Source organism: Cantharellus anzutake, assembly GCF_015039405.1.
Source record: "Cantharellus anzutake strain C23 chromosome Unknown EI90scaffold_2, whole genome shotgun sequence".
Taxonomy (NCBI): Eukaryota; Fungi; Basidiomycota; class Agaricomycetes; order Cantharellales; family Hydnaceae; genus Cantharellus; species Cantharellus anzutake.
The window spans coordinates 341,669-364,600 of record NW_024066952.1 but is presented as its reverse complement, the minus strand read 5'-3'; the positions used below and the strand labels follow the sequence as shown (position 1 = coordinate 364,600).

General features: G+C 50.2%; 11 protein-coding genes across 11 annotated transcripts; 5 read left to right on the top strand and 6 right to left on the bottom strand.

Annotated features, from left to right (window-relative positions):
- Positions 1–50: 50 nt before the first annotated feature.
- EI90DRAFT_2903524 (FAD dependent oxidoreductase-domain-containing protein) lies at positions 51–1,909 on the bottom strand (the record flags this gene model as incomplete). The annotated part of the gene is made up of 4 exons (XM_039054142.1): positions 51–692; positions 754–853; positions 919–1,389; positions 1,494–1,909. The coding sequence occupies 4 exons, from the start codon at positions 1,907–1,909 to the stop codon at positions 51–53; spliced, it is 1,629 nt and encodes a 542-aa protein (XP_038923123.1).
- A 1,443-nt stretch (positions 1,910–3,352) lies between these two features.
- EI90DRAFT_3143406 (phenylalanine ammonia-lyase) lies at positions 3,353–5,883 on the top strand (the record flags this gene model as incomplete). The annotated part of the gene is made up of 10 exons (XM_039065018.1): positions 3,353–3,474; positions 3,535–3,613; positions 3,658–3,718; positions 3,782–4,090; positions 4,160–4,460; positions 4,503–4,557; positions 4,623–4,755; positions 4,811–5,138; positions 5,197–5,375; positions 5,462–5,883. The coding sequence occupies 10 exons, from the start codon at positions 3,353–3,355 to the stop codon at positions 5,881–5,883; spliced, it is 1,989 nt and encodes a 662-aa protein (XP_038923122.1).
- Positions 5,768–6,296, top strand: EI90DRAFT_3029844 (uncharacterized protein; the record flags this gene model as incomplete). Its single annotated transcript, XM_039058164.1, has 1 exon — positions 5,768–6,296. A coding segment is annotated over one exon (237 nt), but the record flags the coding sequence as incomplete, so codon positions are not given.
- Positions 6,297–9,232: 2,936 nt separating this feature from the next.
- EI90DRAFT_3011184 (uncharacterized protein) lies at positions 9,233–10,399 on the bottom strand (the record flags this gene model as incomplete). Its single annotated transcript, XM_039056448.1, has 1 exon — positions 9,233–10,399. One exon carries the CDS (start codon positions 10,397–10,399, stop codon positions 9,233–9,235), a length of 1,167 nt encoding a protein of 388 aa, XP_038923120.1.
- Positions 10,400–10,682: 283 nt separating this feature from the next.
- On the bottom strand, positions 10,683–12,568 carry EI90DRAFT_774076 (uncharacterized protein). The gene is made up of 3 exons (XM_039068023.1): positions 12,266–12,568; positions 11,002–12,211; positions 10,683–10,941 (listed from the first exon to the last, which is right to left on the bottom strand). Exon 2 carries the CDS (start codon positions 12,191–12,193, stop codon positions 11,027–11,029), a length of 1,167 nt encoding a protein of 388 aa, XP_038923119.1. The 5' UTR covers positions 12,194–12,211; positions 12,266–12,568; the 3' UTR covers positions 10,683–10,941; positions 11,002–11,026.
- A 180-nt stretch (positions 12,569–12,748) lies between these two features.
- Positions 12,749–13,508, top strand: EI90DRAFT_773884 (uncharacterized protein). Its single transcript, XM_039068022.1, has 3 exons — positions 12,749–13,028; positions 13,130–13,249; positions 13,330–13,508. The coding sequence occupies exons 1-3, from the start codon at positions 12,891–12,893 to the stop codon at positions 13,381–13,383; spliced, it is 312 nt and encodes a 103-aa protein (XP_038923118.1). The 5' UTR covers positions 12,749–12,890; the 3' UTR covers positions 13,384–13,508.
- A 166-nt stretch (positions 13,509–13,674) lies between these two features.
- EI90DRAFT_3011181 (uncharacterized protein) lies at positions 13,675–14,829 on the top strand (the record flags this gene model as incomplete). The annotated part of the gene is made up of 6 exons (XM_039056447.1): positions 13,675–13,706; positions 14,068–14,197; positions 14,267–14,302; positions 14,396–14,419; positions 14,475–14,609; positions 14,680–14,829. The coding sequence occupies 6 exons, from the start codon at positions 13,675–13,677 to the stop codon at positions 14,827–14,829; spliced, it is 507 nt and encodes a 168-aa protein (XP_038923117.1).
- Positions 14,830–15,477: 648 nt separating this feature from the next.
- EI90DRAFT_3011180 (uncharacterized protein) lies at positions 15,478–17,195 on the bottom strand (the record flags this gene model as incomplete). Its single annotated transcript, XM_039056446.1, has 2 exons — positions 15,478–16,799; positions 16,853–17,195. The coding sequence occupies 2 exons, from the start codon at positions 17,193–17,195 to the stop codon at positions 15,478–15,480; spliced, it is 1,665 nt and encodes a 554-aa protein (XP_038923116.1).
- Positions 17,196–18,604: 1,409 nt separating this feature from the next.
- EI90DRAFT_3011179 (uncharacterized protein) lies at positions 18,605–19,859 on the bottom strand (the record flags this gene model as incomplete). The annotated part of the gene is made up of 5 exons (XM_039056445.1): positions 18,605–18,667; positions 18,762–19,067; positions 19,419–19,521; positions 19,555–19,637; positions 19,770–19,859. The coding sequence occupies 5 exons, from the start codon at positions 19,857–19,859 to the stop codon at positions 18,605–18,607; spliced, it is 645 nt and encodes a 214-aa protein (XP_038923115.1).
- A 137-nt stretch (positions 19,860–19,996) lies between these two features.
- Positions 19,997–20,827, top strand: EI90DRAFT_3115236 (uncharacterized protein; the record flags this gene model as incomplete). The annotated part of the gene is made up of 3 exons (XM_039062759.1): positions 19,997–20,086; positions 20,396–20,641; positions 20,714–20,827. The coding sequence occupies 3 exons, from the start codon at positions 19,997–19,999 to the stop codon at positions 20,825–20,827; spliced, it is 450 nt and encodes a 149-aa protein (XP_038923114.1).
- Positions 20,828–21,249: 422 nt separating this feature from the next.
- Positions 21,250–22,383, bottom strand: EI90DRAFT_3149777 (uncharacterized protein). Its single transcript, XM_039065615.1, has 3 exons — positions 21,765–22,383; positions 21,383–21,712; positions 21,250–21,331 (listed from the first exon to the last, which is right to left on the bottom strand). The coding sequence occupies exons 1-2, from the start codon at positions 22,153–22,155 to the stop codon at positions 21,492–21,494; spliced, it is 612 nt and encodes a 203-aa protein (XP_038923113.1). The 5' UTR covers positions 22,156–22,383; the 3' UTR covers positions 21,250–21,331; positions 21,383–21,491.
- Positions 22,384–22,932: the final 549 nt, after the last annotated feature.

The window sequence follows — 22,932 nt, the reverse complement described above, 5'->3', positions numbered from 1 at the left end:
GATATTCAAAATCATTGAAGTCGCTCTCCACGCCCTGACAACGCCGACGATCAACTGCCCATTATGGCTTGTAGCAACGTATGCGCCTCCCGACTACATGTCAAGTCCTGGATTTTCCTGGAATAAGGCAGGAACCTGACCCTTCTGGAGGGATCCTCACCCCTGCCGCCTCCCGAATGAAAAGCGTTTGACGAGATTGTCGTCCATCTTTCCTCAAATCGATCCGCCACCAGACGTCCAAGTACAGGAAGGAACTGGAGACAACCACCAAACAACGGTCGGTAAGTAGAATGATAACGGGTGCGAGGGCACAGGGGGAGGGCCAGCCGCCACTCGCTTGCGACACCCACCTTGTATCCATGTCCAGAACCGCCTGTCGCGAACATTAATCCCTTTCTCTTTGGATGCCAATCAATGATCCAGTTGGCGTCGGGTGTGTCCGTGTACCAGCATAGCCTCGTCCCTTTGAACGGTTTGGCGCCTAGCTCGGGAAGAATGGCGGTTAGACATTGTCGATGCTGATCAGAGAGGTGATGAGGGATAGCCAAGTGTGTCCCGGGGCACAGTGGGGTTGTTCGTGGTGTTGGGACAGTTGGCGAACTGGGAGTGTTCGAGGGGGCAGAGGCGAGGGGTTGGGAGTCAACAAAACCAGAGTTATGGAAAGCCATCTTCACAATGTTATCGTGGTTGGGCTAAACAAAGGGGTAATTACTTGACATATGTAGAAGGAGCAAGAGCCATAGAAAGACGGACCGGAAACAGGTAGAATCCTGTATTGAAATCTAGCACAACAGGTATCTTACGATAGCTAACCGCCTCCTCCTCGGATAACTGAACCATCACAACCCAGTGGCTATGAATGAATGAGTTTCATTTCACATGCGCCAGCCCATAGGAAGGCAAACAACTTTGACTTACGCTGTAGCTACGACTTTCCCCTCACCCAGCCCAGTTCCCTCCTCCCCAAACAACGAACCCGTCCAAGCACCTGTTGCCACAATGGTCACATCCGCATCAAGCACCATCCCACCCTCCAATTTGACGCCTTTACACTTCCCCTCCCCTCCGACGACCTCATTTGTACCAGGATCATCATCATCAAAGACGAGTTGTACAACCTTCTTACCGCCGACCACTCTTCCACCTAACTGCTCTACCGTCTTCCTTGCACACTCTAGGCCTTTACTCGCAAAGGCCCACCCTCCTTCTAAATTTACATAACCACATTTGAACGCTTCCCCTAACTTTACACCATCGAAGAAGGGAGCGAAATCAGAATGGTTCTCAATCGTGATAACATGCTGCCCAAGCTCAATATCATTCCTGTACGCTTTGGCAGCATAGCCATCGGATGACGGTGACAGGTTTCCTAGGACAGCCACCCCCGATCTAAATGTCCGCTAATTAGTAAATGGACTCGAACAACATGGCAAGAGGGGGTCCCATTGCCAAAAAAGGTTAATTGAGGCACTCTAACAAAATAAGGGACTTACTCAAAGTAGCAGCCGTTCCACGTGTCATTATCCCCTTTCCACAACTCAATAGCCTCCTTCGCCAACCGCGTGTAAAACGCATCCGAATAACTACTTCTCACAATCTTGTTGATATCTGTGCTCGCAGCATCGGGAGCAGGGAAAACGTCTGACCGATCGAGTACAGTGACGTGCTTGTAGCCTCTTCGAAGCAGATGTAAAGCTGCCGAGAGACCGAAAACACCGGCACCGATGATAAGAAGGTTGACTTCTTTGGAATAAGATGCAAACGGAGATGGCGTATCATTGGCTTCATTTGTAATAGATGGAGAATGACCACACTGCCCACTCGTGTGGCCGCCTCTTGGCACAAAATCACCAAAAGCTTCTAGAGTGTGATCGTCGGAGCTGGAGGCAAGACCGAACAACCCGCTCATCGTTTTTTTAGCGATCTGGGTAACGTAAGATGCAATTGGTCTACTGCTGACGTGAACTACCCACGGTGACAGCCTAGATCTGATGGCGATATGAAATTACCCCCCCAGTATCTTGCCGACACGAGTAGGGCTGCAAGGGAGTGAGATGCTGGGTGGACTGAAGCGCCCCTAGGGCCGCAAGTGGTGTCGCGATAGACCGACTTTCCTGATGGTCACGGTCGATCGAAACCACGTGCACTCAAGGGATTGAATGAAATGCCAAGGGTGGCAGTGAAACTCCAGAACACTGGAAACGCGCGTTTCAAACTGGGGAAATCAGGGGTAAGGAAAATTCCCTGAAATTAGGAAGACAACTACCAGAAAATCCTTCGTTATCAATGTTAGCCCTCCCAGTTCCAGAGTTTCTAGCACTTGAGCAACCCCATCTTGACAAGCACCCTAAAACACAGCAAACTCGTTTTAGGATAAAGCGATTTCGGGCGCGAACGACACCCGAAGACCAATGAGAGGCAGTTCCGTGTGGCGTTCGGCCGCAGAAGCCATTCGCAGTGTCAATTCCAACACTCCTAAAATTCCAATTGACGCTAGAAAGGGCGCAGTAGCAGAACTATGAAGGGCAGAAATGCTAAGAGGCTGAGACAAAAGTGCGACCTCAGACAGCCGCCCAGATAGGACTGAATCGGGAGTGCAGGGGATTGTCAAGCTAACCCGCATAACTCCTCGGTCATGAGATCACCGAACCACGCGTGAATCTTTGGGTCACATCCACCCGGGGTAGGACCCCTATTAGGGTCAATTTAGTAAAATAGTGCATCTCGCGAAATCGGTATATGGATATGGAATGTGGAGGTGGCGAGCCGTGCCGCGTTGCTGGTGAGCGCCAAATCCAATGATGCGGCAGCCATTTGTGCACAATGGGGAGTGGGCGCCGTAAGGCACCAGAGCCTTAATGACCATATCAAGCGCGCCGTCGAAAGAAACTGGCCCCGTCAATACTCATGCATCCCTATTATCCGGTCATCAGGTCTATCCATCGCAGGAAATGGAGATTTGAACCCCCCCGTTCACAGGACCTGGCACATGGCATCTCTGCAATAGAAGCCATTGCAGCATAATGACTCCCTGGCATTTGGGTTGCAATAACGAATAAGGTCAGATGCATGTGACCGGCATGGAGAAATCCGCTTCAACCATTGCTTCTGATTGGCTGTCGGCCGGATCTTGAGCGAGCTATCTGATTGGTTAACAAATGGGGGTAAAATTCGGAAACCTAAACAAGAACGCAAAGTATGTATATATGTATGACAGAAATCCTGAACGTTTATAAATTTGTTTTTACTGGTCTCACCCAGATCCCAACCTCCATTCTCTCCCCCTAATCCCCTGCGACCTTTGGGCCTCCCCTCTCAACGCCCAAGACAACGCAGAGCACCGTGGTAAATAATGACAATTGCTCCCACAACCTTCACTCCCCTTCCGCGTATCGCCAAATCAGAAGAGCCCTCGCATAGCAACACGCTCCTCGATGCTTTTTTGCTTCTACAGTCTGAGCTCGAGTCGTACAAGTATGTTCTTCACGGACGATGGTGAACCCACTCTGACGCGTCACGTTATCGCATGATAAGGTCTGGAATTCCGGTCAAGGTCGATGGACAAACCCTTTCCATCCCTGCCATCGTCGCAGCCGCTCGATATGGTGCATCCGTCACGCTTGACACAGACGAAGGGCGCGTTCTCGTGTCGCGGAGTCTCGCAAAGTCATTCAGGCTAAACTTGAGGCTGGCCACAGCGTTTATGGATTGAGCACTGGTGCGTCATAGCCACCGTTCCCCCCTTCTAAATGCCCAACTCATATTCGACACGATACCATAGGCTTCGGAGGCAGCGCTGATACTCGTACCAATGATCCCCTTGCTTTGGGTAAATCTCTCCTCCAGCATCAACACTCTGGTGTGCTTCCGATTCCAGAGGAACCGATGAATGTCCTGCCACTCACCGACCCCATCGCTGGCTTCTCCATGCCCGAGTCATGGGTTCGCGCTGCAATCCTCATTCGAATGAACAGCCTTATCCGTGGTCACTCTGGTGTTCGTTGGGAGTTCATCGAGGCCCTCGGTGCACTTCTCCGAGAGAATATCATACCCGTCGTTCCACTTCGCGGAAGCATTTCCTCTTCTGGAGGTGAGAGATTCTTTCCCGATCTTTATTCTACTTCGAATCTTCGTTCGCTTATCTCTTATTGAATACTAGATTTATCTCCGCTGTCATACGTCGCTGGCACTTTGATTGGGAACCAAGGAATTCGTGTTTTTGATGGCCCCTCTTGCACGATGGGCCCGCGTAAGATCGTCCCAGCCACGGAGGCGTACAAAGATCATGGTCTTGAACACATTCAATTCGAGGGGAAAGAACACTTGGGGTTACTCAATGGAACAGCGTTCTCGGCGGCTGTGGCCAGCTTGGTACTTTCTGATGCTGCAAACGTTGCCGTTCTGGCCCAAGTGTGCACTGCAATGGGTACAGAGGCCTTGTTAGGCAGTCAGGGTACGTCGTATTTCATCCGCCCGCGACTTCCACTGATTCTTGATTCAAGGCTCACATGCTCCTTTCATCCACGACGTCGCACGGCCCACCCTGGTCAAGTGGAGGTTGCAAAGAACATCTATGACCTCCTCGAAGGAAGCAACCTCGCGGAAACTGGCGATGAGAAGAGCTTTCCTTTGAGGAAGACGTTGGCAAGCTCCGCCAAGATCGATATCCACTCCGCACTGCCCCCCAATTCCTTGGGCCTCAGATCGAGGACATTCTTTCTGCCATCACTACTCTAACCCAAGAGAGTAACTCGAGTAAGTCCATATTTGGGAATCATCTTGTTCGTCCGCGTTGAAGTCATTCCCGCAGCCACCGATAATCCGCTTGTCGATAGCGAAACAGGTCACGTCCACCACGGTGGTAACTTCCAGGCTATGTCTGTTACTAACCCTATGGAGCATGTTCGAGTCGCTCTTCACCACATTGGGAAATTGCTTTTCGCCCAATTGACAGAACTCATCAACCCTTCGATGAATCGCGGCTTGCCGCCCAATCTGAGTGCGACGGACCCAAGCATCAACTACTTTGGAAAGGGTCTTGACATTGCTGGTGCTGCATACGTGTCTGAATTGGGTTATTTGGCGAATCCCGTCTCAACACACATCCAGAGTGCGGAGATGCATAACCAGGCTGTGAAGTAAGTCACACTTGTCATGCCGCAGCTATGATTATTTCAAGTCTGAAAATCTCTCTAGCTCCCTCGCTCTCATTTCAGCACGTCAGACTGTCCAGTCCTTGGAAATAGTGTCCATGCTCATTGCCTCCTACCTCTATGCCATCTGCCAAGCTGTGGATCTCCGTGCTTTACAGCATGAATTCTCAGTGTCCCTTGCTCGCATCCTCACCGAAGAGATTTCTATCCATCTTACGCCTTGTCTCTCCTCTCCTCGCCATGAACTGTCTCTTCACGGTTTCCTTATGTCTGCCATCGAAGACGCGCTGGAGATTAGCGCTCCAAAGATGCCAAGCTCCGAATGGAAACCGTCGCCGCCGCTACCACTGTGCCGCTCATGACCTTCCTCTCACAAGACGCTAGCCTGCTCAGAGAAGGAGTGAACGCAGTCGAGTTGATTCTTGCCTCGCAAGGCTTCCGTATGTCATTCGCCGCTCGCAGTGTTGAGCTACTGCAAAGTCTCAGAGGCGAGTACCTCTCTGGGGCTCGTGGCCCTGTGCCCGCTGCGCCGTTCCTCGGCCGTACACGCCCTTTATACGTTTACATTCGTGAAAAGCTTGGCGTGCCAATGCATGGATGGGAAAACTACAATTCGTTCGCGGATGGTTTCGGGGACGTCACGGTTGGTGGAAACGCCACGAAGATTTATGAGGCGATCAGGGATGGCGAATTACAGAAGGTGATTGTGGATATCTTCCGTGATATATAATGTGGTGGGGGTGGGTGATGGTGAAGTCCGCGAATCCCCAATTTCTTTCGTTGTATCATAGATCCTTTTCACTCTTCATTCACGCACAAAGATACCCCCATGTTGTTGCAAGTGGTTTAAAGCTGGGTTTCTTTGATGATTAATTGTAGCCTTTTTTTTTTGTCTTTCTTTCCTTCCTTTCTTTGCGTGTACATATATTTCTAGTCCTCGTTCTGTTATGGACCTCAACGGTGTTACACTCCCCAGCTCATTGTCAAGTTCAATTTCACAACCAGCCGCACGAAGCGGAGATGAGGGCTACACATAGACTAAATCAAGTCACGATGGTACGGTCACTAACATACGCCTGTTCCAGCCAAGGAAATGACCAGTTGGCGCCCACTTAATTCGCAAGCTGGCGTGGTTAATCGAGATTGAATGTTAACCCGGTGTGACAGGCAGAATATGTACGTAGAAGAACTCGACGCCGCTAACACAAACGAGAACAGCGAGATCCTGTTTGCTTCTTTTACCTCCATCTCAGGATGGTGAACTCCGGCCCATCACTGCGGGCCCCCGACTGGATCTAATATCCCCATGGACAATGACCTCAACTTTAGGGTATGTGTTTCCATCTACGGGAAAGCTGTGACTGCGCTTTGCAAGTAGTCGAAGGGAAAGGAATAGTATATAGTGCGGAGTGGCGCCGTGTCTGAATGTCTAACTTAGGGGAAACAACCCTGGCGGAACGAACGGTTAATTAGTACAAAGCTGGTATTTCCACGTGAGCGCTAGCAAGAAGGTCGATCAACATGGGGGGCTTCGGCACGTTGCGGCGGGAGAACTTTTGTCGATCCAGATCGGATTTGCCTATGTAAGATAGAAGCAACAGCTATGCATGGTTCACTCTGAATTTGTCAGAGAGGAAAAAGATGTACATATGTAATTGTGTAGCTAGACTAAACTGTATGGAGAAGTTGTGCTATGTAGCATGAGGACTTCTTGTAAGTAGTATCCGAAGAACTCTCGTGACATTTATGAACTCCCCAATTCGGTGGAATATTGATGCAAATATCGAAAGGCTAAAATAATAACCAAGGAAGGAGGCGGTGAAAAGCGGCGGAAGTGGTTTGCCCAGCCGTTGTGGATGGTTTGGGCACCGTTATGACTTATCCGTCGAACATTTTTCGTGGCATCATGATCCGGGAAATATGTAAAGTGCCCCAGGAAGGTTAAGTATTCCCATCGAAGGCAGCAAATCATGAGGGGCACCGAATGCGATGGATAAGTATATTACGGAACGGGAACAAAAGTGACCCTAATGGGGATATATGGCCTGTAGGTGGGCCATGGCCCGGTTGAGTGATAATAGGCATCATAGCACCAATGTGGCGGTCGAACGAAATAAACTGATCGGAGAGTGGGTACGAGCGATATGAGGCAGTAGCGAACAGGAATTCCATTGGCTCAAGCGCTCCAGTGCAATGGTTTCAATGCCGATATGAGGGAAGAAGTAGTAGTACTGCTAATCCCGAGGATATTGCTTGAGGATATATGCGCCCGCCGCAAATAGCCGAGATGCCGGACGGGTTGTTCCGCCGGGCCACAAGCAATTGGTGGGGTTGCTTTGGTGGCTTCGTATATCCATATTGCATGGGCCCTAACTATAATATCAGCATTCAAGCCTCATATCTTAAAGAGTCCTTGAAATCGTGTTCTCGAATTGCTGGCGCCGTGATCGTCCTATGTAAATTGGCTTTGGCATATATAGCTGAAAAAAAAAAAAGGAACTACTTAATTCCCTTTGCCGTGCTCATTACTGGGGTTGTGTGTGGGCGAATTTCCAACTCCCAGCTTGCGGCCCCACCACGGTCTATTGATTCCTTCATTACTGGGAGTTGTCCAGAGATAGCGCTCGTCCTTCGGGATTTTCACGAGATTGCTGCTATGTACTTCCTTTCCATGTGTGTCGTATTGCCTTGACAGCCAGCTTGATGATAGTGATGTAGAGATATGGACCTGGGCGCCTATTCAGGCATTCAGCTAGGTCCTCTTGAGCCCAGTTCGTTCCGAGAAATGTTCCTCGCGCCGATTGCTGCAACTGCCGTGTTTCGCACTCGATAATTCTCAGAGCGCCGTTACTGGTTCGAATTACTTAATGGTTGACGTGGATGCACTGATGTGACTCCTGAAAGACCTAAAACTCTCTACAATTGACTTGGTAGACAAACGCCTTGAACGTTGTGGCTGCTGACGGATCCGTACTCGCCTTCCGGGCCACTGCTCTGCTTGCGGCATCATTTCTGAATGATCTATTCTCTTTAAAGCACTAATTTTTTTTTCCGTTGCAGGTCAAATAATCTGACCCTGAGTGGAAGGCTATCTCTGACACCTCCTCACCCCTGGTCAAACTATCGCGTTCACCCACTCTCTCGGTGGGGCTTTTAGCTTCTCATCCATTGGCGAGGGTGCGTGCAGCACGATGCCTTCGACCCCGGTGACATCACGAACCTCACTGCACGTCGATGTGTCACGCTGCTGAGCTCAAGGCAGCCATGTCGCACCCCCTTATCGCCCCTTCTCCCTCGACTCCCTGGCAAGCGAGCCCACGCTTTCATAGGTAAGTCGATTCCATGCCAGTCAAAGATGATCCACTTATGCTTTAATTGTCTAGCTCAACATTGCTCCTCGCACTGACAAACCCCTACACCTACTTGGTCTCCACGTACCCTCGTACTCAACCGTCCAGACTCGCTTCTCGAACATTCACAACGACCAACGTTACCCGCCAACTCGCTACTGGCACCCCTGCACCGACCCTAACCACCTGCGCCTGCGTCTACCCCGCGTCGAACCCTAGCGAGTTAGGCTATCATGAACGCTGAGTAAGTTTGGCTGGAGTGTGAAATGGATAGACGTTCGTCCTGATCTTTGGTTCTCACCCCAGAAATTCACGAGCACCCCCGCGGAGGGACCACACAGTATATCTTGTGTATGTGAAAAAGGGATGATTGGCAATGCCAATTTTAGTAACATCATAGTGCCACAAAGACCCATCATAACTGTTGACCATCGGGGATGAACAGGATACATTTAATAATGCAGTATTATACAGATGATGAGAGTGGCCGTTACATATACACGAATGAATTGTACAATGGTCTTTTGATACAGGTAGACCAAGAGTGAACGATGAGATGTGCATGCTCGAAGTGGGGGGTTTGCGCAGCGGAAAAATCGTGGACGAACCTCATGAAGGCGAACCGTCAGAGGGAATGATTGGTTGTCCAATAAGATGATTTGTGTGTGTGTGTGTCTCCCATATGACCTCCGTAGGACCATTTCGATATCTTTACGCCCAACGTGGAGTTCAGCACTCCACACCAAATGTTGAACTCATCTTTGTGCGAATCGTTGCGGTAGGGATCAAAGACACCCAAAAGTGTGAATCGATGTTGTGCATGGGTATATTATCCGATCTGTTTTCGTATCCTTCTACGTACTCCCAACCGTCACGCCCATCCTCCCTCAGAAGTTGCACCCAGGGACCGTAGATGTACAGGAAGCATACCACTATATGGCGAAGAGTCTTTGGGATTGTTGGAATCGCCTGTTCGAAGTTGAGGCCCCGAAGGTAGGATCCCCTCACCACAATGGCACAAAACTCCAAACATTTCATGTCCTTGATGTACGTCCATGCATCTTTAAGCTGAGATGTAGGCGAAGAGTGGAACGAGCAGTCCCGATTGAGAATGAGAGTCAATGAGCGTACGTAGGGCATGCCCGGCAGCAGCTGTGGCAATTCAGCAGTCGTTACCGAATAGGCCCAGTAATGTGTGATGAACTCGGTTGACTCCATCAATGGCTCTTCGACACCTCTTTGGAAGTGTCGGTAACGACTAGCGACATGGGTAATGGGTCTTCCCGGTATCAACGATCGCATCGCACGGGGCCGAGCCGCAACAATGCGTAATCCGGGAAGGGACTGTCGAGGCACCACAATATCCTCCATCCAATCTATCATGAGCTCTTCGATTCCTGGCTGGGATTCTAACACACTCAAAACGTTCGGCGTGGCTGCCTTCATCCCGGATAACCTGAGACTCTTTAGCCGAAAAACGCCGGAATTATTGGCCAAGAAAGCGAAAAGGGGATCCCACGCATCCTGGTTCTCGTATCCCTCGACGCCAAGATGCTTCAAATGCGGCATACCTCTCATGGCGAACTCCAATTGAGCCTGATCATAGCACAATTCTTGATCAAAATGCAAGCTAAACTTCCGGACGTGATGACCGTAACCGCGAGCGATAACGCTGTGAATGAATTGGTAGAAAGGTTGTTCCCCACTCAGTCGTTGATGAACCTCGATAGACCTCAACCGGAGGGGCAGCAACACTTCGTGGGCGTATCGGCATGTTCTAGAAAGTTCACGAAGGGACTTGGGGGTTAGGAGTGACCCAATCTCAAATAGGACGTCCGGGATGCAGCGGTTGTGAAAGGGACGAGGGACATGTACAACTGACCCACAGGATGCCATTCCTGTCAGCGTATAGGGGTTCCAGCGTTGGCTTGACTGTGCACCGTAACCCGGCTTGGTCCGATTTGGAATCGGAATTCAGTACATCTCATTTTAGCTTCCTCAACGCCTGTGCACGTTTCATTTGCAGCAATATGTACACATGATCGATAGCAAGTGGCAAACGGCTTATGGATAACCATGTGCTCTGCATTTAGCGCATCCCCTAATTGAAAGCATGGATGATAGTTTAATGTTAATCATGATGCCTGGCATACAACTCGACCAGGAGAGCAGCAAGACCTCGAACGCATGTAGAACCCTGAGTGGGAGGTAATGTGGGTGGTACAGGGCATAAACAAGGAGATGGAAACCGTGGGCGAGGACTGTTCATCATTTCGTGAGCCCGGCACCGCGCAAAGATCCGTGTAAATATAGGCTTGGATGGCGTGTTGTCAAGGCAGTAATTTTTGGGATGAGCAAAATCCTGCAGATCTCATGATTTCGTCCGGCAATGCAATGCAGATGTGGGTGCGCGGTAAACTGGCGAACAATAGCAGCGACTGTTTCAAACAAAAACACAATTTCAGTGTCAGTCCTCACAGGTAGTGATCTTTACTGACGGACCGACTAGATTAAGGGCGCTCGTCAGATGCTCCGCTTCCTACTTCGTGTACCTTGCAGATTCCAACCCCTGATGATCAAGGGATCGAGGGTGCGCCCCCACAGACAGGGCTGCCCAGGGTGTGAAGGCGGCGGCTTGACACTGCTGTTTCCTTCTTCCACCAACTCCCAGTAGAACCTAGGATCATTTCGTGAGAAATGTAACCATCTTCCGTTCCATCTTGTCATCAGGACCAAATCCTGATAGGCGGTCGAAGGGGAAGGAAGCATGGCTCCGAGTGGGTAAGGGTCAACAGGGAGGAAATTGCAGGTAAGAGCCAGATACTCGAGGCGATCAAGTTTATTGAATGCTGTCCAGATAGAATCAAGCTCCCCCTGGGTAAACTGATCCAGGAAGACTCCAATGGTGCAGGATTGAAGGTGAGGCATGCTTTGAATAAATTTCTCGAGTTGCGATGGTCTGAGAGGGTCGTGATGCAAGAAGTGGATGATGTGATGAGTCGGCAAAGGGAAGGGGTTGTCTATGCCGTCCAGCCTCTCAACCTTGTCGATAGTGACGGATTGTACGGGTCTCCCAGGAATCAAAGTGGCAGCTACGGGGTACGATGCTTGTATATGCCGCAAACTTGGAAGAGCGCAGGGAGGTATTGAGAGGGCCCGAGAACCGCAAATCCTCAAGTCTTCGATCTCTGGCTGCGAGGTTAGGAAGCGTTCATATTGTGGACCAGCCGCGAATTCCGTCCAGAGCCTTTTGAGTTTAAAAATGTTCGCTTCATTGGCCAAATGGGAAAACAAGGATTCGGATCGGTCTCCCCCAATATATAATGAAAGCGAGAGATATTTTAGGTTGCGCATGCACGCTAAAACAGAAACGGTAGTTTCGAGGTCGAAAGGCGCGTTTCGCTCGAAGACCAAGGTCAGGTTGGAGACTAGAGGACCTCGATCGTGGGGAGCCAGTAATGAATAGAAAGTGTGAATATCATCCGTTCCATCGTTGGCATTGATTAAGGTGATACTACGCCAACGAAAGGGGAGGAGAGTGTCCCACGTGTATCGACAGGTCCCATACAAAGAGCGCCGGGATGGCTCGTCAAGCTGAGGGATGAGCTGAAGTAGTACGTCTATGATACACCGTTCATGGAATGGTTTGTATATCCGCCGATGGAATGAATGAACGAGATCCAGTGCCATCAACCTTGACGCGTTGATCTGGAGGGGATAAAGTGCGTATCGATCCTCGTATACTTAGGAAGAATCACTCACCTGAGAAATGGCTTGCGGGCTTTCGATGGAACTGCGCCCCAGACCCAGAAGCAACGAGCGCAGCGAAGATCCGGAAAGACTCCACAGGGCCTTATACCGGGGGCCCTGACATCTGTTGGGCGGTCATATGCACGACCGTCTGGGTACTCGCAATCAGGTCACGCGGAGCGTCAGAAGTTGTAATATCAGAGTAGATGCGTGCTTCTGTTCTTCCTTGCACTGGACAGAAATATCTGGATGTCATATCGGACGACACGTTGTCGCACCGTCGCGTGTGCGGACATATTTAAAAGTGCGATCCCCCTTAATCAAAGGGGTTGAAAATTGCCTCTTCAGTTAGCCAAGATCAAAGCGGAGCAGACACCAGCCAAACGCTTCCAAGTGGGAGTGTCTGGGTACCATCTTGCCAGTGGATCAGCCTAGGTGATCGTAAGCGCTGACCCAGACTCAACGGGGTTAGCGTTGTAAACTCCGTTTATTTGAATGGCCCTCGGCGCAAACACTATGTCATACTTGCTCCACCTGCCAAACACGCCTCTCAGTCCGACTTCAGGTGCGTATGCTGCAATGGGGATACGCGGTCTTCTCTTGTTGCATGTGCCGATAAGGAGGATAATTTTCCAGAATGAAACGAAATATTTACCACTTAGCTACTGCTGTTCCCCCCGCCACCCGGAATGTGGCACGACGTAATCAAGTGGTTGCTGTGAGGACCTACGCCGACCAGCAGGCTAAGAGGCTTCCCGAAGAGAAAGCTAAACTAGTAAGCAAAGATATGGCTTCTAGTATTCCATCATCTCCAATGGACCTGCTGAACCCAGTCGTGATGTCGCTTTGCTGACACGGAAACGCTCAACATTACAGGTATTCCGCTTTGGTCCCCGTAATGTGCCGATAGAGCTTTGGCCTATGGGTTTTATCCTTGGTGCGGGCCTTGCGGGAGGGAGCTACGCAATCTATCGACATCTAGCTTACGACAAAGATGTGAGCGGCTAGCATGCATCCATCTGACTATGGGTTATTTCCCCAGCTTAAAGGATACAGTCCTCACATATCCTCGTTAGGTCCATCTTACACGCCCAGGAAAGCTGGAAGAGGAGCTTAGCAAGCATCAGTGAACTGACTGCTCGCTATCGCATCCCTGGTCTTGGCAGATTAAAATATCAGTCAAAGTGTACAATATTCCTGACCGAATGCAATCCTCCCGTCGGGGCTGTAATTGAAAATGGGCTAAGCTCGGTGGACGAAAGAAACTCGCAGTTCTGAACCCGTCAGCAGATTGAATGTCACAGCGGCCGCGGCCGGTGATCATCCTTTGGGTGTGGTTTCATGGCGAAGGAGCAAGCATAAAAACCTATGTTCTCATCCTAGCCGTAGTTATCACAGACGTGAGGAGTGTAGCCAAAATCATGGCAACGGGCTACCCGTGGGAATTTGAAACGTGAGTCCTCTCCCTTGACTCGCCAATCGCTCCGTGCGATTGTGCTTGTGCCTGTCACAACGCCGAAGGCTTGGCTCATCTCTATGCAATACATGATCTCGCTCAACCCTTCCTATCGCGGGCTGAGCATTGTAGCCTTGCGGTGTTCTCCGGATGATTGATTGCCGACTTGTCCCCGTTGAGCCTCTCTGGGCGACCTCACCTATTCGACGCCGCTTCTGTGCCCAGGACAGAAGTCGGGTATGAGGGTGGAAGACCTGGGCAGACTATTTTCTCTAGTATAGCCTGGATTTGCTGCAGAACAGGAACCTACTTAGCTCCCCTTGGGGAGCGCTAGCCGCAGAACTCAACACTTTGATAGTACTGCCTGGCGGCTGTATGTATCTCGCTACACTGGCAGCCCGCAAAGGCATTGTCCTTTACGGGTCTTTATGGATGCCCCTCATCCTGCTGACACTCGTGCCATTGTCGCATTCCGGTCTTGTCCGACAGTATGTTTTCTGCTTTGTGGCTGTCCATGAGAACAGGCCATCTCTGTCAATTCCCGTTATCCAATATAGAGGGTGCCCATGTTCCATCAGGCGACTCACCATTCAGTGAGTCGGGTATTTAAGCCTATCATTGGATCCTCCCACTTGTCCTCTTGCAACAACCTAGCCTTAGGGACAACGAACTTGCCTATCTGCTAGTCAGTGACAGCTTGCGACCAGGAAGTAGGTCTTTATGTCATCTTTCTGCTAGCTATCCTGACTTGTGACTCCTATCCAGATGCTCAGAAACCTCTTACAAGCGCCCAAGACGGCGGCCACTCTTATTCTCTCTGCTGAGCGTGGCACACGCCCTCTGATGGATCATAGGAGGCACTCATCTAGGGCTCCAGAACATGGAAACACAGCGACAGTCGTACGTTCCTTTCCCTGGTCGAGTTCTCCGGAGTTCTCACCAACTGTGGTCCTTTTTCGTCCCCTCTCAGGACTCTCGTCTGAAGTACGCTCCTTTCGAGATTTGGCGCCTTGGAGCAATCATGAGCGGGGCCCTCGCGGGCGCTGGATATGCCATCCCTAGGCCTTTGGCCGACAGTCCAATTTTTGGCCCTATGCCACATTTTGGCTCGTTCGATTGATAGCGAAATGCTCTGCCTTCCTCTTTGCTGTTCTGCCTAGTCTGCTGCAGTCGTAGTTTGTATTTTTCCGATGGCCTGACCTCAATCGTCGTTATCCTAGGTGGCAAGACACTCAGGGCACCCACGAGCGGTCTTTGTGCCCATCCGTCCAATCAATTCCCATCGATTTGTCCTCGTTGTCACGTTCTTCCCTATCTGTCCCGAATTTCTTGTTTAGTAGTGTCATATCGTACCACATTTGTATTTATGTGAATGCTCAGAAGTCATCTAGAAAACTTGGAATATTCATGCATACTCTCACTTGACAAATTAAAAAGGTCGCCTCGTCAACATGGCCGGGGGAACGGAACGAACCTGGGGAATTTTCAGTTCATATTTCAACACGTTCCCAAGAAGAGGTACCCTGCGTTGAAGGGCAAGAATGACATGCGTTAAGTGAGGAGCCGAACATACAAAACGAATTGTAACAAAGATTACACTGACGACAAAAATTGGGCTGGTCTGATGATGTGCCACCAAACGACAAACGTACTATGTAATTAGCAATAAGGAAATGAGCGAACCAACCGCTTCATAAAGCGGGGCATTGTAAGACTTGAACCCGTGTGTTATTTCTCACTTTCCATCTCAAGGACCCAACCCCGGCCTTCAACGCTGGAAGCCCTCTGTCGCGCCGGAAGTCGGGCTGTACGATAATACATCCTGATTGTCCATGATCGGCGCGAAGGGATTGACCAACAATGAGGCTGGCTGTTGTTCGCCCTCCTTTCCATCAGCACGCCAATGCATCTCGTCCACACCAGAACCCAAGTTCATAGTGGGAGATGTAAGAAGGACACGAGGCCCTGGGCGGGGTGATCTTGAAGTTGATGTAGACGAAGGGGACACTTGGTCGAGCAAGGCACTGATGATATGGGTATGAGGGGTATTTTTCTGTTGATTCATGCATTGAGAAGCCGACGATGAGCTCGCTGATGGTGGGAATGCTAAAGGTAATGCGTTGTTCGTGGGACTGTGAGGTGGGGATGGATACGTCTCGTGTATTTGATGATCTGATTCAATAAGCTGCTCGATGGGAGAGACTGGAATAGGGCCTGAACTGTCAACTAAATCCAGACTAGTGTCTTTGCTATCTTGGAAAACCTCAGTGGATTCCGTTGCATCCCGGTGGGGTACTGATGCGGTTGCCTTTGCCGACCGTAATGCAGCCTCGAGCTCGGAGATCCTGAAAAGTAGAGACTCCCTTTCTTGGGCTGCGAATGCCTTCAATGACTCGGTCCGTTTGTGTTCAGGGGAGATTTTCCCCGTGCTAGAAGGGATGAGACGAAAAGACTTGATGTCTGGAGGGGAGGAGTAAACGGTATCCTCTTGCACTGGCTCGACGTCAGGAAGAGATATTACACGTTGTCGAGGGGACATCGAACGAGATCGTACGTGGACGGACGTCGACGATTTCAAGTCCAGGGAATGAGGTCGGGTGTTGAAGATACGTCGCTTTCGCGTCGTACCAACCGTATCCTCGGCATTCCCTGTATCATTTTCAGGCTTCGGTCCCAAGTCTAGTGTGAGCAGAGTAGGAGAGGGTGGTTGAGAGGGTTTTTCCGCGCCCAATCTCGGAGATACAGCTACGATATGAGGGAGATGCAGGGGTTTGATTCCTCCGAAAAATGTCGTTCCAGATTGAATCTGCGGCGTGTGCAACCCGCTCAATAAACCAGCGGCTGTGTGACCGTGGTAACTCGCAGGCCGCGGACGAGCTCGAACCCCATCAGGCGGCGAGGAAGGAACAGACGAATGGGTTGGGGTCGATGGAACTTCTGGAGCTGGAGCCGTCGAATCTGGGGATGAGCTCAGGATTTCATTATTTAGAGCGTGTTCGACGTTAGGGGCAGACGAAGACTCCGGTCGCTCTTGTGTTAGTGATTGATGATTCGGTGGTTGGGTCGAGTCAATCAAAGCAGTTCCAATGACTACATGCATGTTAGCTCAAGTACCACGTGGAATCATGCAGCTGCTGGCTTACTTTGCAAAATGTAGCCAAAAATCGAGACACCCTCCTTCCAGAACTCGAGGACCTCAGATATTATGGATCGACTGGTCGTGCAAATCAGGAAAAACCTGAATAAAGACTCGAGCCACCGAACAGATGTCCAAAGTTGTCGCAAATAATACAGGGGGTTGAGGAGATTTACCGCCAAGGTCAATAAGATGTTGGGGAAAGTAGCAGCAGCTCGAACGAGAAGTTTGGGATCTCCTCGATCCATCCTTGAAGGAAGGACGAGGATGAGGGTGTAGGTAAGTGTGTTGACTATAAAAGATCGTGAGGGGGCTCTCTGCGGAGTTCCATTTCCATAATCGCGGTGCATCTGAAATTCAAACGTCCAAATTTGGCCAAGCTGATTCGGGCTGCGTTTAGCGCCCAAGGCGAAAATCCGGAGTCAAGCGATGTAGAATCCTAAGCAATCTGAGTGCTCATGAACCTCGCAGTAATCCCAGTGATGCGAGTTGGACGACTATCAAAAAGAGAATGGTTGAACAAGAACATGTGAAACGAGGCTGTATCGCCACGGACTTGGCTGTGCTTTCAGTCCCGTCGTGCGGCGGTTACTGATTGTGTTGCCCTACCTCAGTATGGGATAGCTGCCCAGCCCAACCTGCGGCGCAGATGCAAATGAGCCAGGCGATGAACCCTGGGTTCGCCTACCGGAATGATCATGCTAAGGCCCATTCGTGCGAATCGTGCCTAGGGATTATTCAGTTTTCCTGTTGTGCAGGGCTGCGCCTCCAGGGTTTGTCTGAGTATCGAAACGTGACTACTCCTGGGTTAACATCAGTCTGCTCTTTTTGTAGGGCTTACTCATTCCAGTAAAGGGGAAGTAAGTTTATCACAGGAGTGAGTGTGCCATGCATCCCCTTCAACATGGTTGCATGGTTGCTACGCCGCTCTACTTTAGTAGAGGCTGGGATCCTGCCTACTACGCCCCAGCAATTAACGTTAGTATTGATCATACTGGTCAACCCTCCATCTTTCCCGGGTATCCAGATTCCATACACACACCTGCATGTCTGATTTTTCCATCGTGAGTAAATAACTGTCTTGTCGGGGCTCTATCTTTCGGTCACCTCCCTCCGTCTGTGATGGAGCATCGTATCCCTGCACAACCCTATCAACAATTCTCGGCCATCGGATGTCCCGTGGAATCGACCCGAAAAACGTTGGAGCAATATCTCCGTATGCAAATAATGCAATTGACCCAACATAGTGTAATTGGAATAACCTTGCACTCGAACCCTTCATGAATGCACCCAGCGCTAGCGGTCAACTTTGTTCAATGCACTTTGACACCTCCGTCGGAAGTCACATATGCATAAGCCGCATGGGCCACGAGTTGTGGGTCCTTTCACAAGACCAGCGGAACAACGGCAAGGCGCATCAAGCTAATGCATGGTGCGAATCTTGCAGGGACCCATGGCCATGGGTAACACGACGAAGAATAGCCCTTCAAACCACACGATGCTCCCTAGCACCTAGAGAGAGTGTGTGAGTTCTGGATACATAACATGCGGACTTCAGTCCTAGCACCTAGAAGTCGCAGGGATGACATTTCGGGTGGTGACGTTGCCGTTGGACATTTATTCTGGGGATTACTTAAGATGGCTTCGAAGATGTCCAGGCCAAAGGGATGTGTGATTCGAAGCCCCCACAGTATTCAGCTTGGGACGGCGCTGAAACCGCGACTGCAAAGGGAAAGTAAGCCAGGCAATTTGCAACCCCTTATTTGGCCCCTTTTAGTTTCGAATCCCAATGCCGATTCTTCGGAGGTGGATCGCTAGACCGCTACTGGCGACATATGCAGAGTTGTAGTTACCGGGACTTGCATTCCTTCTCATGAGTCTTCGATCTCCGCCGCACGTTATCGGGCTGAACGCACAATTATCATCCAAAGCCGCATGTGGACGATGTCGAGAATAATGTGTGCTGTAGTACTCGCCGTATCAGCAATATGATTTCGTGGATCGCATACGTAATTAGACAGCAGCATGGCGGTTTTGCTTAGCTTAGTTAGCTGGTCTACGATTGAGCCACGATTCGTGGGCTTCGCGAGCTTGATCTTAGCAGTACTGCTGACACCCTGGCCCGCGCAACTATTATTGAGGCCAGGTGCCAAGCTCGGATTCAACTGGGCCCCAACAATGAGAGCGAACTCGTTGAACCTATCGTACGCGACCGGCACCCTCTGGAATACAATAAGCAGTGATCATCACAAAACTAGCAGATATTCCCTAGTGATGGATGACGCATGCATCGAGTTGGGATTTCATGGTTCGTGCGCAAACGCGAATCGAGGAAGGCTTAGGGGGGACAACTCTCCCGAAGTGGCATTGGAGAGTAAGGTGCCTTTCTACGTACTAATAGTCATGCGCCCATGCCATTCTTCGGATGAAGTCAGAACGACATGTGGACAAAAGGGCACATGCCAAACTGAGCAGGCAAACTTACCTGAAGGTGTTTACTTAAAGTTCAGTTCTGATTCAGAAACGCCATTGCCACTAGCAAATATAGTAATAACTTGACTGTATATGCGCACCTTTGCCTGGCGTGCATGGGTGTATAGCCGGCGTTCGCTTGCAAGCTGCCTATACCCATCAGGAAACTGGAGCACTCCAAGGCTCCCAGAGCTCCTGCGAGTTCTTTCCAATTTTCCCGACATCATACCGGCTCACATCAAGAGTGATCGATGCATGTGATGAGCAATGAGAATATTGCAATGAGCGTTGGCAACAGTTGCGGTGCCCCGCACCGCAACCTATTCGGAAGCATGAGTGGAGTCTTTTGCTAGTTTATACTAGCTTGTGCCACTATTTGGGTACCCCAACCGAGCAACAGTTTGGGACTGTCCTGTCCCTTGGCTTTGGGACATACGAATAGCTAATAATACCATTGTAGGTTGTTCCCCCCCTCCATCGGTCCTGACTACCGTGGTTACGCACTTGACTATGCTAGACGCTAATGCAGTCCGTCTAGCCATGGAGTCTTCCCTTCCTTCTGAGTGGATCCGTTGATGTTTTGATATTCGACTGTCTATAATTGTCGCTGAGCTGTGCGGGAGGCCAACCCCCCCACCTCACCTTTATCATCTGTCATTAAGCATATCATTGGGGCAAAATGCCTGACGCTCTCAAGCAGAAGATAGATAATCTCCTCACCACGGCAGGGAAATTCCAAATTCTCACAGCCGGTGATGCTGCGCCTGGAGTATATTCTCCAGCTTCAACGAGGTCAAGGTCAGGGATGATTTGTGCTGGTTGCGGTCGGAAGCTTTGGGTTTGTTGCTATGGGTTTGCCCATTTGTTCTCCGCGGCAATGCTCGGTGTTCAGAGGAGAAAGTAACGATGATTGTTATTCCAGATACTTTGCACTGTATTTATAGTTAGCGCTGAAAGAAAAAAGGTGGGGAGATTCGAAGGTGGCATAGAGCGGCGATAAAGTCATGACGTGTCACGGAGCGTTTTGAGCGCCGGGCGCTGCCATGCCTGAAAAAAGGCTCACACCTGTATCGCGCAGAAGTCTAAGGAGGATAGGAAGGAATGGACCAGCTTTGGGCCCGGGTTCCGGCTAAAAGGGCATTTGGAAGGTTCTAGGAGGCACGTCCTGAAGTCGGATAGTGCAAACGTCTGCGCCATCAGTTGGTTGGCGTTCTCCCAGAATTCATTCACTAGTTCGGCTGGGCCACTCAGCAATCTATGTGATGCTCTTTCCGATCTCGGACGGCACTCTGAGGCGCTCCCATTTCACCCCAGAAATCGTGATGTTCTGGGGACAGCTTGTTGCATGCCAGAATTGGTCAACAACCCATGTTTCGCTCTCTCGACACCTCGATAGTATTCCGAGGCGCTCCCACTTATTGAAGAAGGCTCTACCATCGGCTGGTCACCGTTGATTGGGCACCGTGCATTCCATATTCGAGCGGTTCACTCGAAATCCGACGTCCTCTGAGGCCGTGATGGTCTAAGTGGCTGGTCACCCTGCCTAGTATTGAACAACGGAAGCCCCCATAGGACCCCACCCATATCATAATGTGTCCTGGCCGGCAACTTAAAAATAAATTGGATGTTCGGGTCGGGGGGGCTGAAAGATTTGGCGACAGTTTTTGATTTGAAACTATTGACAAAGTGGCTCAAACAGTAGTCCAAAAGTGCGATATGAACATTCCGTCCGGTTATTCAACGCAACCGGCAAAGGACTATTATACAACATGAATCTCAACAAGCAATTCTGGTTGAGGATTCGGACCCCGGACGATCCTACCACCAAGATGTTGTCTCGAATGTGTTACTGGCAGTGGAATGCAGATGCTTGATTACACAGTCCCCAACAAGGCACGTCACCAAGCATCAATCGAAAAACTAAGCTTACAAATAACTCCTATCCATTTCCAGACGTACGCTTGGTTCCAGAGCGCCTTCGATGTTTGCTCAAATACATACTGTCCGCAAGATCCTGGGGCATGTTCAGTGGTGACAGAGAACTCAGTAGTGCAAACTCACATACCAACTTCGCCGCTCAACAGCAGTATGTAACTATCGACTGGTACTGGGTAACGCCAGCGCAATTTCCTATGACTTATAGATGCACGCCACCCGCAGGCTGATCGCTGCGATCACAGCTTGGAAACCCGAGGAGAAGTGAGAACGGAAGCGTAAGAACGACCCGGAAGCGCTGATTCCATCGACCGGGAAGACGCAGTGTCAGGGTGGATGACTTCCCAATCGGACCCAGCCTCGTCCGACCAAAGTGAAGCGACGTCGCATGGGATGTCAATGTCTTCCATGACAAGAACAGGCCGCAAACAAGAGACAAACTCGTATTCACGCGCAACACCTGAATGGGGATAATATGAACCCACTGGAATGGACAGAGTGAAAATCCATACCAGTTGGCTTGCGCTGGGGTTTGATCAACTCATCAAGGTTGATACGAATGTTACCTCGAGCCGGCTCTTCAATGCTCCTGAAGTGCTGATCTTGTTCCTGAACTCCGTCACATAAATATTCGTCATCATCATCAAGAGTTAAATCGCTCTTTGCAACCCATCCACTCCAAACCGGATTAGGAGCCATGCGGCCCCTGACACGGCCATTCAAATGGTACTTGGCGCTCCTTCCCACATTACCGCTGACGCGCTTAGACTTATATGGCTTAGCTCCCTTATCGGTACGGTCGGAAGGTTTGAGCGCACGCCAACGTGCATGTTCGTAGGACAGCTGATCTTTGACGTCGAGACGGGAAGTATTGTTGAGGGTGGTTCCAGCAATAGAAGGCATGATTGTGTACGACCAGGGGATCAATGCAATAACGGTGCGGTGGAACTGATTAGAAGGGCAGACGGTGTTTGTTGCGATGCGCGAGTCTTGAACTCGAAGGGGGATGCTGAAGGAGAGAGAGCCTGGCAATTATCGTCACTTTATAATGCACAATTCGGCCCCGTTCCCACCGAGTCACAATCGGTTACCAGTTGAGTCATCTGGTAGTGATTCCGCATCGCTGTTTCCATATGCGGCTAATCGGGTGAGAACACCTCAACTCGGCGAGCCCAGCCATTTTCCCGCGATCTTCGGAAACAAGTACTGACTATTCATGATCTTCGGCGACGTAAGCTGTAGACCTGGCGTATTTGGTTAAGCTGTTTGAAGCAATTGGTTAGCAGTACTGCTGGCAGTACGTGTGCTGGTCAAACTCGGCTATCATTGCAGTCCATATCGAATGGTTCCGGCCTTAGCAATGATAACGAGCTCGTTCAATCCACTGAGCTCACAATAAATATCAGCTGGTGCCACCAGTAGACGGCACCTCCGCACTGGTTTATCTGGAATTCGCGCGCAAGCGCAAATTGAGGAAGACACCTCTCTGGAAGTGGTGATAAAGGATGGTGTGCGTTCCTCATGATCACGGCCGTCTGTTCTTCGGGCCAAATTACTACTAGGAATTTCATGGGACAGATCGGGCACATAGATCTTAACGCAGCATGAAAATTTATTCTCTACCCAGGCACTATCCATATACCCCTAGACTTGGCTATGTCAATCAGCTGTTTATATGTC